Raw genomic sequence first — 15,198 nt, forward strand, 5'->3', positions numbered from 1 at the left:
AAGCATGGTGTTGTACCTGGATGTGAATAAAAACAAACAGAATGAAAGGCAATACTGTTTCTGACAAACTTTTCCATCATACCAAACTTTCCTATTATACCATTAAAGTGTATGGTGCAATGGTTAGAACTACAGCTTTGGCACCCTGAGGTTGTGGGTTCAAATCCCACACTGCTCCTTGTGACCCTGGGCAAGTTACTTAATCCCCTTTGCCCCAGGTACATTAGATAGAGTGGGAGCCCACCGGGACAATATGGGAAAAATGCTTGAGAACCTGAATAATTTGTAATCCACATAGAATTGTAGGATATGCAGAATATAAATTATTTTTTTTAAAAAGTAGTACCCAGGTATGAACTTAGAAATATCAGCTTATTACTTTCAACAGTTTATCTCCTGACATCTCTGTAGCAGGAATGCTAAACTTCCAAACAGTAAGAAGTGGAAATGCAGTAACCGAGTAAGTAGAAGGAAATTCAGAAATTCTTTGGGTGCAAAATGTATATTATACCAGCCCTAGACCTCGTGAGACCTAGATTGAATAGGAAAATTCCCAGGGATATTTTTGGCAGATTCAATGAGCTATTAGTCATGATTATGCTGTACTTTCATAATAACGAAGATTTTCATCAATCATTGACTCACTTCCTGTTGGCAAGAAGTATCATAGAGAGTGCTCTGGAGTAGGCCTTAAGCAGCCTTCTAAGGTTGCTGCTGTGGCTCTGAAGCTAATTTTTTATTGGGTACAAGTACACAGGGAGCGTGTTGGAGATTCCAGAGGCTATGGGGAAGGAGTGGAGGGAAGGAATAGGTTTCCACTGAGGTGGAGGGAAGGGAGAGAGAGTGCTTGCCTGGGTAGGCTTGTGTAAATAAGATGACCCTGGTTTTTCTGGTGCTTTTTTGCCCTAATATCTCTTGACTTAGCCAAGTATATACGATAGCTCCCATCAGCTCATGGGGCAGTTAATTATGTAGTTGACTCGTATTTAAGGCTCCTTTTACGAAGCCGCATTAGTGGCTTAACGCGCATAATAGCGTGCGCTAAACTGCTGGCTGCGCTAGACACTAATAAATATGCTGCCTGCTTGTCCTGGGATAAAGCACAGTTACTTACCGTAATAGGTGTTATCCAGGGACAGCAGGCAGATATTCTTGCGTCACACCCACCTCCCCGGGTTGGCTTCTTAGCTGGCTTATCTTAACTGGGGACCCGCGCGCCTCTGTCGGGCGGGAAGGCACTCGTGCACGCGCGGTGCGGCCTAGCTAGAACTTTCTAAAGTTCTTAGAGTGCAATCACTCTAAAATTGTCCGTACCGGGGCTCCGTCGGTGCCATCACCCATCAGTCAAGAATATCTGCCTGCTGTCCCTAGATAACACCTGTTACGGTAAGTAACTGTGCTTTTTGGTCATACCATCAGAAGAGAGAGATCATTGGAGAAGGACATCATGTTTGGGAAGACGGAAGGAGCCAGGTGAAGAGGGCAACCTGTAATTAGATGCCTGGACATGTTGAAAACAACCATGGGGATGACGCTGAAGGACCTTTCTGGACTAGCACAAAACCTATTTCATTTTAGATCCGCAATTCATCAAGTTGCTATTCAACATGAGTCGATGGCACCTAACAACAACAGACAAAGAACCTTCCTATCTTAAATTACTTACAGCATTGGAATAGACCTATATATTGCAGGAGCCCTAGCAAGCCAGAACTGGGCACCTTGCAACTGCTCACTATGGTGCCTCGCCCCAACCCCCCCAGACTTCCTCACCCAAACACAAAATGCCGCAACACCATCTATCCCCCTCATATCCTACCCCCTCAAAATCCACCTCTCCAAACCCCTAACCTGCAGGCACAGGAAGAGGAAATGCACATCAAAAGGGGTGGGACTCGATGTCTGGAACACGTCTGAGCAGGACGCTTCATGGAGCACTGCCCTCCCCACTTAATATGGTCCCCACTTACATATGGAAGTCTGGAGGGGAGGAGGAGCCCAGGAAGCAGGGGGCAGGAAAGGGACAAGTGGAAACTCTGCACTGTGTGCTTGGGAGAAGGAGAAGGGAGGCACTCTGTACTGTAGCCTGTGCCCACATAGTTTTAGTGCCCACGCCTTTCTTACGGCCTGTGAGACCGCACTGCTCGCACATACCTTGCAATAGCCCTGACATATTGTAATCTTTGCTTCATGCAATAAGACATTGTGATACCACTGAATATTTCTGTCGTCTGTCGTTTAAAGCTCTTCTCCCGGGAATGTGTAAAGATGATAATTTGGAAGACAATTGCACTAGGCAAGAGATGTCTGACAGGCTCTGGGCTATTTATTTTTAAATGTATTTCTTGTAAAATTCTTTATGTATGAGGTTTAGATGAGACTTGGATATTTCTTTCATTGTTGCTTGCTTTTGCAGTTTTCAGAGTACACCTAAGCCTTTCAAATAAGGATTGCGAAAGACAGAATACAATATATTGATCCAGAAAAAGGGGAAAAGAATAATGAGAGATACAAGGCTGAGACCATTACATAAAGAGATCCTACCTAAGATGGAAGGAGAATTACCACCATCCTGGTGGTTTCCTTTTTCTTTTTCTGAAATAGATTTTAGATAGCTTAGCTGTGCTGTGCTTTTTCTCAAGAAACAGAACAATGATTCCAAAATCTGCCCTTGGGGGGGCCTCCAGCCAGTCGGGTTTTCAGTTTAAGCACAATAAATATGCAAGCGATACATTTAATGCGGTGGAAGCAATGCATTCAGATCTATCTTGTGCATATGCAGTGTGCATATTGAGAAACCCTGACTGGCTGGGTGACTGGGCACCAGTGCATTTAGAATCCGATGGGATCAATGTACTAAAGCGTTAATATGGTTGCAAGCAATCGATGCTAATTTATCAGCATTGGAAGCACAGACAAGTTACTTTAAACATGTTAATTAAAGAACTATGCTAATGAGGTGATGGTGCTTCTGGTCCAGTGCCACACCCTTTAGTATCTTGAACTGCTCTCACTGCGAAACTTCACAGAATATATTGAGCACCTTGCTAATTGCCCTTACACCATCACATAGACTAATAAGATATTGTTTCATAGAATGCATGTCATAGATCAGTGTAGAATATGCCAGAACAAGCAGCCTAGTCTGAATTTTCATGTGATGAAGAGTATGGCTCTGTGGCTGAAACCTCCATAACATATAAGCCTCCCTTTCATCTACTATTCTGCAGAACTCATAAATCCTAATATAGGAGACTTTTTTTTCTAAGCTGTATTAGGCGCTAACACACACATAACACAGGAAAAAATAGCTTAAGTGGGACATAACTAAAGCAGTGTATCACAAACTGTGTGCCGTAGGCATGTTCTGTGTGCCGCGGCGAGAGGCACATTCTGTAGGTAGTTAGCCAGTGCCTCTCCTCCTCGCCGGCACCTCTTCTCTCCACACCTACCACCCCACCCCCCACTGATGGCTCAGGATCACGTCTTGAGGGCCTCTGCGCGTGTGTGGATGTCAACGTGATGATGTCATGCATGCATATGTTGTCATTGCGTTGACATCTGCATATTTCTGGATACCCTCCAGCCGGGGCCATGAGTTTAGTGTGCCGCAGCTCCGGAGATTTTGCAAGACACTACGCTAAAGCATTCTGCATTACTTTTGCAGGTGTGCTGACCTTGTGATAACTATTTTTAAACATTTTTTAGAGATGTTAGGGGTGGTGAATGGGCATGAAAGTTGACAGCGCACACTAATTAATGCAGCTTTAATATGAAAGGTTTTACCGCCTCCGAAAATAGGAGGTGATATGTACTCGCGCATTAATTATTTTTAATGGCTGTGCACACATATTAGACAGCAACACGTGAAACAGTCCAACTAACGTGGAAGTATGCGGTTTATTCAATTCAAGCACCCGGTGTGATCACGTTTTACCCTAAGACTGCGTCAGCGGTAAAACTATGACACAGACATTAAAAACAATTACAAACTTACAACTTATGCAGCTGGAGGGCTTCCAGAAATGCGCGGATGTTAATGCAATGACATCACATGCATGCATGACATCATACATATTTAATCATCCATATAAAGCAATAAAAACTATAGACATACAAAAAATGTAAAAGCCATACAAAAACAAAAGTTAAAAATGCCATGTGAATACATAAAAATTGATATATTTTCAGTGGTGCTCACTCCCAGTCCTTGAAGAGGCAAGAGTGTCTGGGTTTCAGGATATTGCAAATGAATATGCATGAGAGAAATTTGCATTTTATAGAGTTTGTCTACTGGTGTTTAAGTGACACATTGTTCAATAGTTTGTTTTGAGGCAAAGAAACAACAGGGGGCCCGATAATCGCATATAACTGGCTATGCAATATTTGCGGTTAGCACATAACCGGGAAAAGCCTATCTTGGTTGCTTTCTTGGGGCGTTTTGGAGGTGGGTCACACACAGGACCTGATATTCAGCACTAACTGGGCAAGGTTAGTCATAAATAGGATGACATAAATACCTGTCCTTATGCGGTTACTGATTTATTTATTTAAAAATGTATTACCCTCTGCATCCACCACTTCTGTGTAGATTACAATAAAAATATGCAGAATAAAATAACAGAAAAAAATCTATATGACAAGAAATCAGTAATCGGGCAGCATAACTAATATATATATATATATATATCATCAGAAAAACAGACACCAACTTGTCTTGTAGTTCATTAATAAATATATTCAGAAAGAACTTCAAATGCTTTCTGAACTGTAAAACCCCAGGCAAAGTTCTAACCTGTACAGGTAAGGCATTCCAAGCATAAAAACCTAGAACGCCGCCGGTTGGTCACTAACCTCACATGCTTGAAGGGTATAATTTCCAGTAACAACTTTGTCCGCAGAACACAAAGAGCACGAAGAATGATATTGTTGAAACGAAGAAATTGAAACAAATGAGCCATTATCATTCAACACCTAGTAAATTTAGACATAACATTTTAAACTCTATACACAATTGTACCGGCAACCAATTCAAGCCCCAATGGCCAGATAGCACTAACTATCGGTTTAAGCAGTTATCAGCTGGTCGCCAAAAATGCTAGTTGCTGGAAATGGCCTGGTATTAAAGATCCGAGTTCATTGCCTGTGGCTGTAGCACAGTTAAAGCCTGCTGCCAGCTGAAAATCAGACTGAGTTACTACTGTATATGTAGTATGCTGGGGCTTACAGGACTTGAAGTCTACAAAATCCTGAGAGGAGTAGAACGGGTACAAGAGGATCGATTTTTTCACTCCGTCAAAAATTACAAAGACTAGGGGACACGCGATGAAGTTACATGAAAATACTTTTAAAACCAATAGGGGGAAATATTTTTTCACTCAGAGAATAGTTAAGCTCTGGAACGCGTTGCCAGTGGATGTGGTAAGAGCGGATAGCGTAGCTGGTTTTAAGAAAGGTTTGGACAAATTCCTGGAGGAAAAGTCCATAGTTTGTTATTGACAAACACATGGAGGAAGCCACTACTTGCCTTGGGTCGGTAGCATAGAATATTGCTACTCCTTGGGTTTTGGCCAGGTACTACTGACCTGGATTGGTCACCGAGAGAATGGGCTATTGGGCTTGATGGATGATTGGTCTGACCCAGTAAGGCTATTCATATGTTCTTATGTAAGAGGGCATAAGAAACGGATGAATAAATCAAAACCATACTATTCAAGAAATTCATCCTAATTTCCTAACCCCACTCTTCTCCCCTCTCTCCCCCTCTTAGGATCCTCCCTTCAAAATGTGATTTAGACCTAACGCCTTTAACTGTATTCCTCTTCCTGAAAACGTCCAGCTATCGTTTTGATGTATCAGGCCCAACGTCTTTAATTGTATTCCTCTTCCTGGAAATGTCCAGTTATCTTTTTGTTGTATTCCGCTTAGAACTGCAAGGTACAGGCGGAATAGAAGTCATTAATGTAATGTAATGTAATGAATAGGGTCTTGTGAAAACCAGAATGCCACATTCACGTTATCTGCCTCCTGGGCACATGATCCCCATTGGCTCTTCTCACTGCCACCAAATTATCCTAACTGCAGAACAGACCTGTCAAGTCACCTTCTTTTGTGGATCTTGTCCTGCAGTCCCACAGCTGAGCCGCAATCTCCCACTACGTTGTCTTCCCGTACCATGACAGCAGGAAAAACCTTCATAAAGCTGCCGCAGAATTAGCTGGGTTTATAAAAAAGTTTGGATAACTTCCTAAAAGAAAAGTCCAGAGAATGACACGGTCACAGAATTTGTCCCCGTCCCCGTCCCCGTGGATAACCGGGGGGAAACCATCCCTTTATCATTCTTTAAGAAGAGAGGGAAGAATCAGAGTATGAATAGGCACAACTACTGACCCTCAAGCCTTGCATTGAAGAAGGATTAAGGTTGAAATAGACACTAAATAAGGACAGGGGATCGTTTCCTGTAGAGGCGGTGACAAATTCTGTGACACTGTCATTTTCATAAGCCATTATTAAGATGGACTTGGGGAAATCCATTGCTTATTCTTAGAATAAGCAGCATAAAATCTGTTTTGTTCCTTGGGATCATGCCAGGTACTTGTGACCTGGGTTGGCCACCGTTGGGAACAGGATACTGGGCTTAATGGACCTTCGGTCTGTCCCAGTGTGACAATTCTTATGTTCTTATATGAGCCAAGCATTGTGACATCCCTGATGAGTTTGGTTCTTAGGCACTGGTGGAATGAGGCATTATGGCATCACAAAAGGAGCTCTGAAATGTTGCTGCTAAGAACATAAGAACATAAGAAATGCCATCTCCGGATCAGACCTTCGGTCCATCAAGTCCGGCGATCCGCACACGCGGAGGCCCTGCCAGGTGTACACCTGTCGTAATTTATAGTCCACCATATCCTTACATGCCTAGTTTGCTCTTGAAGCCTAGGACGGTCGATTCCGCAATAATCTCATCTGGGAGGGCATTCCAGGTGTCAACCACTCTCTGAGTGAAGCAGAACTTCCTGACATTAGTCCTGAACCTGTCCCCTCTTAGCTTCATTACATGTCCTCTAGTCCGTGTCAAATTGGACAACGTAAATAATCTTCTCTGCTCTATTTTGTCGATTCCTTTCAGTATTTTGAAGGTCTCGATCATATCCCCACGCAGTCTCCTTTTCTCAAGGGAGAATAATCCTAGTGTTATAAGTCTGTCCTCGTATTCCAGTTTTTCCATACCCTTCACCAGTTTTGTTGCTCGTCTCTGCACCCTCTCCAGCAGTTTTATATCCTTCTTTAGGTAGGGAGACCAATGTTGGACGCAGTATTCCAAGTGTGGTCTGACCATTTCCCTATAAAGCGGCATTATAACTTTCTCCGATCTACTCGAGATTCCTTTCTTTATCATGCCCAACATTCTATTTGCCTTCTTTGCCGCTGCCGCGCATTGTGCCGACGGCTTCAGGGTCCTATCTATCAGTACACCCAGGTCCTTTTCTTGTTCACTCTTCCCCAGAGTTGCACCTGACATTGTATACTCGTATTCCTTATTCTTATTTCCTAAATGCATTACCTTGCATTTCTCCACATTGAACTTCATCTGCCATTTCTCTGCCCATGTTTCTAACCGACACAAGTCGCTCTGGAGTTTCTCTCTATCCTCATGCGATCTGATCGCCCGGCATAGTTTTGTATCGTCTGCAAACTTGATGATCTCACTGGATGTTCCTTCCTCCAGATCATTGATATAAATATTAAAAAGGATCGGCCCAAGTACCGAGCCCTGGGGTACACCACTAGTCACTTTCTCCCAGTCGGAGAACTTCCCATTTATGCCCACTCTCTGCTTTCGGTTTTCCAGCCATTTGCCTATCCATCTTTGTATATCCCCCTCTATGCCATGGCTTTGTAGTTTCCTGAGAAGTCTTTCATGTGGAACTTTGTCGAACGCTTTCTGGAAGTCCAAGTATATTATGCTATTTGAGTTTCTGCCAGCTACTTGTGACCTGGGTTGGCCACCGTTGGAAACAGGATACTGGGCTTGATGGACCTTCGGTCTGTCCCAGTATGGCAATTCTTCTGTTCTTAAGCTGGAAGGGTTCAATTGTTTTGTTATACTTGAGTAGACAAGAAATTTCGATACATGTGCTAAAGCCCCAAATACTGCCTCTTAAATGTCATCCAGTAGAATTTGGCCACTCTTTATTCAAAGTGGATACAGAAAATCATTTCTCTGTACTTAAAATATATTATTGACAAGGAATACATAAAAGTAGGCATTTTTGAAACAATGTTAAATTTCATTTGCATGAATAAGATGCTGGCATAAGCAATTAGGCTGAAGATTGCAAAGCCAAGGATTTGCATAATTTAATTTTCTGCAGAGACGACATTGGAAATCGATAATGTGATTCATAGCAGTACTATGTATTTGCCTCCTGTTATGTTTTGACTGTTTGCGCCAAGAGAACAAAACAATTTAGAATTTATGATATATTATGTGCTGAAATATCTTCACTTTTTTTGAATCTATAAATTGTTTAATTCTAATATGCAGAGCAACATAAGTTAGGTTGAAGAGACCTGACATCACCTAGTAGTGACCTTAGACAGGGAACATTGCTAATCACCCTGCAGTTTGGGCTTCCAAAAAGGCATCTCCTTAGCCTACTACCTTGAGGAATTACTTCAGCCTTCCATTTGAATAGTAAATCATTCCTTCTTCCTGTCAAAAATAATACATATTGGGTCCATATTCAGCTGGGACCATCAGCATTTCTTTAAATGCCAGTGCCAAAATGCCACCCTTTCTGTAAAAAAGTATTTCCTTAGATTACTCCTGAGCTTATCATCTCTTAATTTCATCCTATGCCCTCATTTCAGAGTTTTCCTTCCTTTCAAAAAGACTCACCTCTTGTCCACTAATGCCACTTAGATATATAATATCTATCATATCCCCTCCCACATTTTTTCCAGAGTATACACATTGAGGTCTATAAGTCTGTCCCCATATGTTTTATGACAAAGACCATTGTCCAGTTTTGTGGCAGCTCTCTGGACTAACTCTTTCTTGAGATTAGGAGCATTCCTTTGCAACCAGCCAAGGATATGATTTCTCTCCCTGTTTAAATTATTCCAGCATATATAGTATAGAGTAGGGACAAATTTGCCCCCATCCCCAGAGGAACTCAATTTCACCATCCCATCCCCTCAAGTTTTATCGCTGTCCCTGCCCCATTCCTGTAAGCTCTGTCTTAACCGCACAAGCCTCGAACACTTTTTATTTTAAAGTTTTTGAGGCTTGTGCAGATGAGGACGGAGCTTAGGCATTGGTGGAATGAGGCATTATGACATCACAGTCTGAGCTCTAGAATGTTGCTACTTATGATTTTAAAGTGTTTGAAGCTTGTTCAGATGAAGGCAGAGCTTGCAGGAATGGGACAGGGACAGGAAAAGAACTCACGGGAACGGGACAGTAAAATGAGTTCCCACGGGGATGGGGAAAAATTTGTCCCCATGTCATTCTCTAGTCTAGAGGTCATAGTGATAATCATGTCATCATGGACTCCAAATTTGACCATGAGGTGATGCTCTTGAGCAATGGCCATGGCTTCCTCACTCAAGTACTTAGGTTGTGCTTCTGTAGAATCCAGCAGCCCTAACCATCCCAAGAAGCAGAGGGCCCTAATTGGATTGAACCCAGGACCTTCTACATGGCAGCACCCCGTACTTCCAAAGGGCTGATCTGTCATACATAGTAAGATTTAAGGTAACACATTTATTTTTCCTGACTAGTTTCCTAAGCATCTGTGACTTTTATAAAGCCTATACTTGATTCTGTCAAGTGTAGCTGTGCAACAAATGAAATTTGCATTTGCAGATAGTATTTGAAGCATGAAAGTAAACAAATAGCAGATGTTAAAAGTAGAAATTCCTTTGAGGAAATACTTCTTGGGTAGAAATGAAGCTCGTTCATTTGGTTGATCAGGTTGGATGAGTTGTGTTGCTTCAACCATGAAGCTTTTCTTTAATACATAATCATTTTTTCCTGTGGCTAGAACATAATTTTATTTTATCATTCTGCTTCCCAAGGTCATAGTTAATCACTTATATATATATTTTTTTATACTATATGCTTAAAACTTTATCTGATATTTTAACCACTACTTACCCCAACCTGAATTACTGTCTTATACATTAAGGAATATCTATATTTTTCAGTTAAACAGCTTTGAATCCCTAATGCCTCTATTTTGATCACTGATGTTCCTATATATTGAGCTTTGTTTCCAATTCTATGTCGTCCGTTCCCCCCCCTAAAAAATAAATAGGAGAACTGGAAAAGCTACAGGGAAGGACCACAAATATAGAATGGCTTTCTTGGCAAGAAAGGTCAAAAAATTAGCACTGTTACACTTTAGAAAAGAGATGATGAAGAATTGGTATAATTGATTTATAAATCTATATGTGACATTGAATGTGGTTACTCTCTTGAACAGTATTAGGATTAGCACGCTCCATGAAACCAAGTGGTAGCAGAGCAAAAGCAAATTTTAGTAGGTTTTTTTCCCACCCATCAACACACAAGTTCTGTAGTTTTAAACAAAGGTTTGCAAAAGTTTTTGTAAGGAAGATGCATTATCAATTACCAAATCACAACAGGGAATGGATTTTCTCATTTGATCTACTGGGTCCTGTCTAGAGATCTAAATTTGCTGCTGAGAAAGAGGGAATGCTGGACCCAATAGATTTTTGGTCTTTCTCAGTATTGGTATGTCCTATGTTCTTAAGTCATTACTAGTCGAAATTTTCAGGTGGTGCAGAGTAGTGATATACTTTGGACATTTCCTTGTTAAATTATTTTATGAAAAGATGTTTGTGTTCAGTCAGTAGAGTAAAGGTAGCTGGTACCCTTTGATAAGAAATTTTGTTCATCTTGGCATGTATCACTATAGCTAATACTCAACTGTTATGGTAGTGTGAACAAAACATAGTGGTTTGAAATAACACTGAGATTTTGACAATTGCTGAAAACATTTAGAGGGGCATAATCAAAGCATAAGTCCAATTTGGGTGTATGGCACTAGATGCTCAAAGTCAGCAGTGGGAAAATGCCCATTTTCAAAAAATAAGTCTAGAATATATATATATTTTTTTTTTCGAAAATCATCTATCTGGACGTCCAGGTTATTGTTTGTCCAGACTGCCAGGATGTCTATGTTTATACCACATTTCGACCAAAATTTGTCCACGTCCCAAACACCAAGAACAAGACCATTTGTACTTGGGAGAGGCCAATCTTGTAATGGACTGGCCACCCAGATTTGGCAACAGAGCAGTGGGGCACATTAGAAGGCACTGCTGTGAACTTCACAACACGAGTACAAGATAAACATCTCACCAAAACTCCCTTATAGGTTATGGTGAGCCCCCCAAAGCCCACTACACTCACCTGTGTACAACCCCAATAGCCCTTATGGCAGCAGGTGGCACCTATATGGCAGCATAGTAGGGTTTTGGGGTTTTCTGGTGGGCGCACATGTTCCACCATAAATGTAGTAGTTAGAGTGGCTTACGGGCCTGGGTCTTTTTCTCTATGGTTTACTATCCCACCCCCCAGGTTAATTAAGACACCTGTGTGCAGCTGTACTAGGCTTTCCTATACCAGGTGCTGATGTTCTATAGACAGGCATGTACTTTTTTATGTTTTAGGGGTGTGAGGGGCTCAGTGAACACTGGGGGAGTATGTGGGGGTCTTTACTTTGTGTCAGCAATGGTTATCTGGTCACTTTGGATAACATTTTGGCACTTATACCTGTTTTTACATTGTCTAACTCACAACATTTAAGTTTTGTCCAGGATGTCTAATAAAACATTTGATTACCGCTGTAGGATGATTAAGTCTAGGTCGGCCCCCATCCTATCCACATACTGTCCTAACTACTCCTCCAGATATGCCCCTTTCAGCTCTGGGTGCACAGCATCATTCAGAGGCATAAAAAGTCCTGCGACACATCCAGGAAGTCAGTTTGATTATATCGGCACTTGGATGACCTATCTTTTAGGTTGTCTAAGTGCTGGCTTGGGCTGGTTTATAGACGTGTTTAAGTTTTGATAATGAGTCCCTTACTCTGAAGTACTTTGCATGATATCTTTAGCTTCTTGTATTTACATAGAAACATGATGACAGATGAAGGCCAAATGGTCCATCCATCCAGTGTGCCCATCCACAGTAACCATTATCTCTTCCTCTCTGTAAGAGATCCCACATGCCTATCCCAGGCTTTCTTGAATTCAGACACAGTCTCTGTCTCCACCACCTCTTCCAAGAGACTGTTCCACGCATCTACCACTTTTTCTGTAAAAAAGTATTTCCTTAGGCTCAGGAGTAATCTATCGCCTCTTAACTTCATCCTATGCTCTCTCATTCCAGAGCTTGTTTTCAAATGAAAGAGACTCGACTCATGCACATTTACATCACATAGGTATTTAAACATCTCTATCATATCTCCCATCTCTTGTCTTTCCTCCAAAGTATACAGATTGAGATCTTTAAGTCTGTCCCCATACGCCTTATGACGAAGATCACGCACCATTTTAGTAGTCTTTCTGTGGACTGACTCCATCCTTTTAAAATCTTTTTGAAGGTGCCTCCAGAATTGTACACAATATTCTAAATGAGGTCTCATCAGTCATATATAGTGGCATCAATACCTCCTTTTTCCTACTGGCCATACCTCTCCCTATGCACCCTAGCTTTCACAGTCACCTTTTCAACCTGTTTGGCCACCTTTATTTCATTTATAAGGTTACAAGACGTCTGGGAAAACACAGGCATATCCTCTTTTTAGAGGACTATCTGAGTGCCTGGACGGACTTTCCAAAACCTGGTAATTTGTCTGGGTTTTGGAAAGCCCTGACCTCCAGCTGCGTCCGGAGGGCATCTAAGCATGCTCAGATGACATGACACGCATCTGCGCATGCTCGGAGGCCCTCCAGACAACTCCAGACATGGCCTGGAGGCCGAAGAAAGATGAAGCTTTGTGGGGGCGGGGCTGAAGGCAGAACAGAGCTGGGCAGAATGGGGCAGGGACATATGTCCGGGTTTCTACGATGGAAAATCTGGTAACCCTAAATATTTAAAGCCACTAAGTCCAGCTACTAGTTTGTTGTCATTGATCAACTCTTACCTCTATTCAATGACATAAACATTGTACCAGTTCCATCTATTCCAGGATGACTGACAAAATGGCAATACGTTGCCTCAGTTCCAACAGATGATTTTTCTTTTGTATGTCCCTTAGTTGCACAAACTCTTTCCAAAGATTTCTAGCACAGCAGTGTATGTTGATATTACCATCCCACTGGGACAGTCTCTGAGTATCTGGTGGTTGTTTATATTATAACGAAACATTTCTGCTCTAATGCTGCAAGAAAATGGACCTGTCTTGCCATGAATCTGACTAACTTGACGCTTCTTGCCTTGTTAGCTTTGACGGAAGGTTACGTTGGATCGCTACATGAAGGCAGACATGGTAGTTCTGTACAAATACGACGGCGTAAAGCATCAGGGGATCCATATTGGGCTTATTCAGGTGAGTTGACCTTGAATAGTAGCGTAATAATTTTTTTTTAAATAATGAGCCATGTTTCTTTCAACATTGCTTGGTGTCTGTGCCTTTTCTTTGAGTTTTGACTTTTTCAACTGCGAAATAAGCATTTCAAGGCCCTGTGGGTACCTTTATTTGCTAAAAGTCCTTTTGGCAAAATGTTTAATATGAAGTTTAACCAGATTTTCATTTATGCGACTTTATTATGTGTAAAATGTGCATTTATTATGAGAGATAACTTAATTTTTTTTTTTATTCCTAGCTAAGTTGTTATAACACAATTTACAGCAGCATTTTGAGTTCACCGAGTATTTCAATGTTTACAACCTACAGTAAATGCTTGACATTTTATGAAGGTGGTTTGAAAAGTTTGGTAAATTTCCATGAGATGATGTCAGAGTTCATTAAGTCATTGATGTAATCAATTAATATTTTGCAGAGTTTGACAAAACCTATTTTTCAGACGGGATGAAAAAAACTGGAAATTTGCTAGTTTATAGCCTTCAGTGGAGGCTACATTGTTTAGCTCACTGTTTTATCAAACTTTTCAAACCACATATATCAACATGAACCGCAAATGTGAACGTCTTTATTTCTCCGGAGGTACTTGAGGGAGTCCAGAGAAGAGGTATGGAAAACCTCTCATATACTGACAGACTGAAAAAGCTGGGGCTGTTCTCCCTGGAAAAGCGGAGACTTAGAGGAGACATGATAGAAACCTTCAAGATCCTGAAGGGTATAGAAAAGGTAGACAGGGACAGATTTTTCAGATTACGGGGAACCACAAGTACAAGGGGGCACTCGGAAAAATTAAAAGGAGACAGGTTTAAAACAAATGCCAGAAAGTTCTTTTTCACCCAGAGGGTGGTGGACACATGGAACGCGCTTCCGGAGGCTGTGATAGGCCAGAGCACGTTACAAGGCTTCAAAGAAGGTTTGTATAGGTTCCTAGAGGATAAAGGAATTGAGGGGTACAGATAAGAGTAGCGGTAGGTTATAGGGATAGTCTGGGACCATTGCTCAGGCAATGGGCCTGATGGGCCGCCGTGGGAGCGGACCGCTGGGCGAGATGGACCTCTGGTCTGCCTCAGCGGAGGCAACTTCTTATGTTCTTATGGTTATGGTGATAATGTGGGGGGGGGGAGGGTGGTGGTGGTGGTTGTTAGTGATGTGGGTACTTGTTCACAAGGAACTGGACCAAGACTGTCAACTTGCTTCATGTAGTCTTCTTCACATTGAAATGGATGTGCTGCGTTGCCCTAAGTTTGTGTGAGAAATTGTGGTAGCTATAATCTTTTAATAAGGAATCTGACAAATTTTGTATTTTGAAGAAATATGGCAAAATTTCACCACTGGTAATTATGTAGAAGGAAGAGGCGCAACCAAGAAAATGGTAATAGTTCTTATATTCTGCCAGATCCCTAAAAGCCAGGTTCAAAGCAGATAACAGAGACATAAGAACATAAGCAATGCCTCTGCTGGGTCAGACCTGAGGTTCATTGAGCCCAGCAGTCTGCTCTCGCGGCGGCCCAACAAGTCCTGGACCTGTGTAGTAATCCTCTATACCCCTCTATCCCCTTCTCCAGCAAGAAATTGT

The 15,198-nt window shown here is 41.8% G+C and overlaps 1 protein-coding gene across 3 annotated transcripts in view; it reads left to right on the plus strand.

The window, feature by feature from the left end:
- Positions 1–15,198, plus strand: part of PTPRG (protein tyrosine phosphatase receptor type G) — a 720,636-nt gene that overhangs the window by 140,920 nt on the left and 564,518 nt on the right. For all 3 annotated transcript variants that reach the window (XM_033925773.1, XM_033925774.1, XM_033925772.1), the window contains exon 2: positions 13,482–13,586. In XM_033925773.1, the coding sequence (XP_033781664.1) occupies positions 13,482–13,586 (105 nt within the window). The remainder of the gene's footprint in view (positions 1–13,481; positions 13,587–15,198) is intronic.

This window comes from Geotrypetes seraphini, chromosome 17 (assembly GCF_902459505.1).
Source record: "Geotrypetes seraphini chromosome 17, aGeoSer1.1, whole genome shotgun sequence".
Taxonomy (NCBI): Eukaryota; Metazoa; Chordata; class Amphibia; order Gymnophiona; family Dermophiidae; genus Geotrypetes; species Geotrypetes seraphini.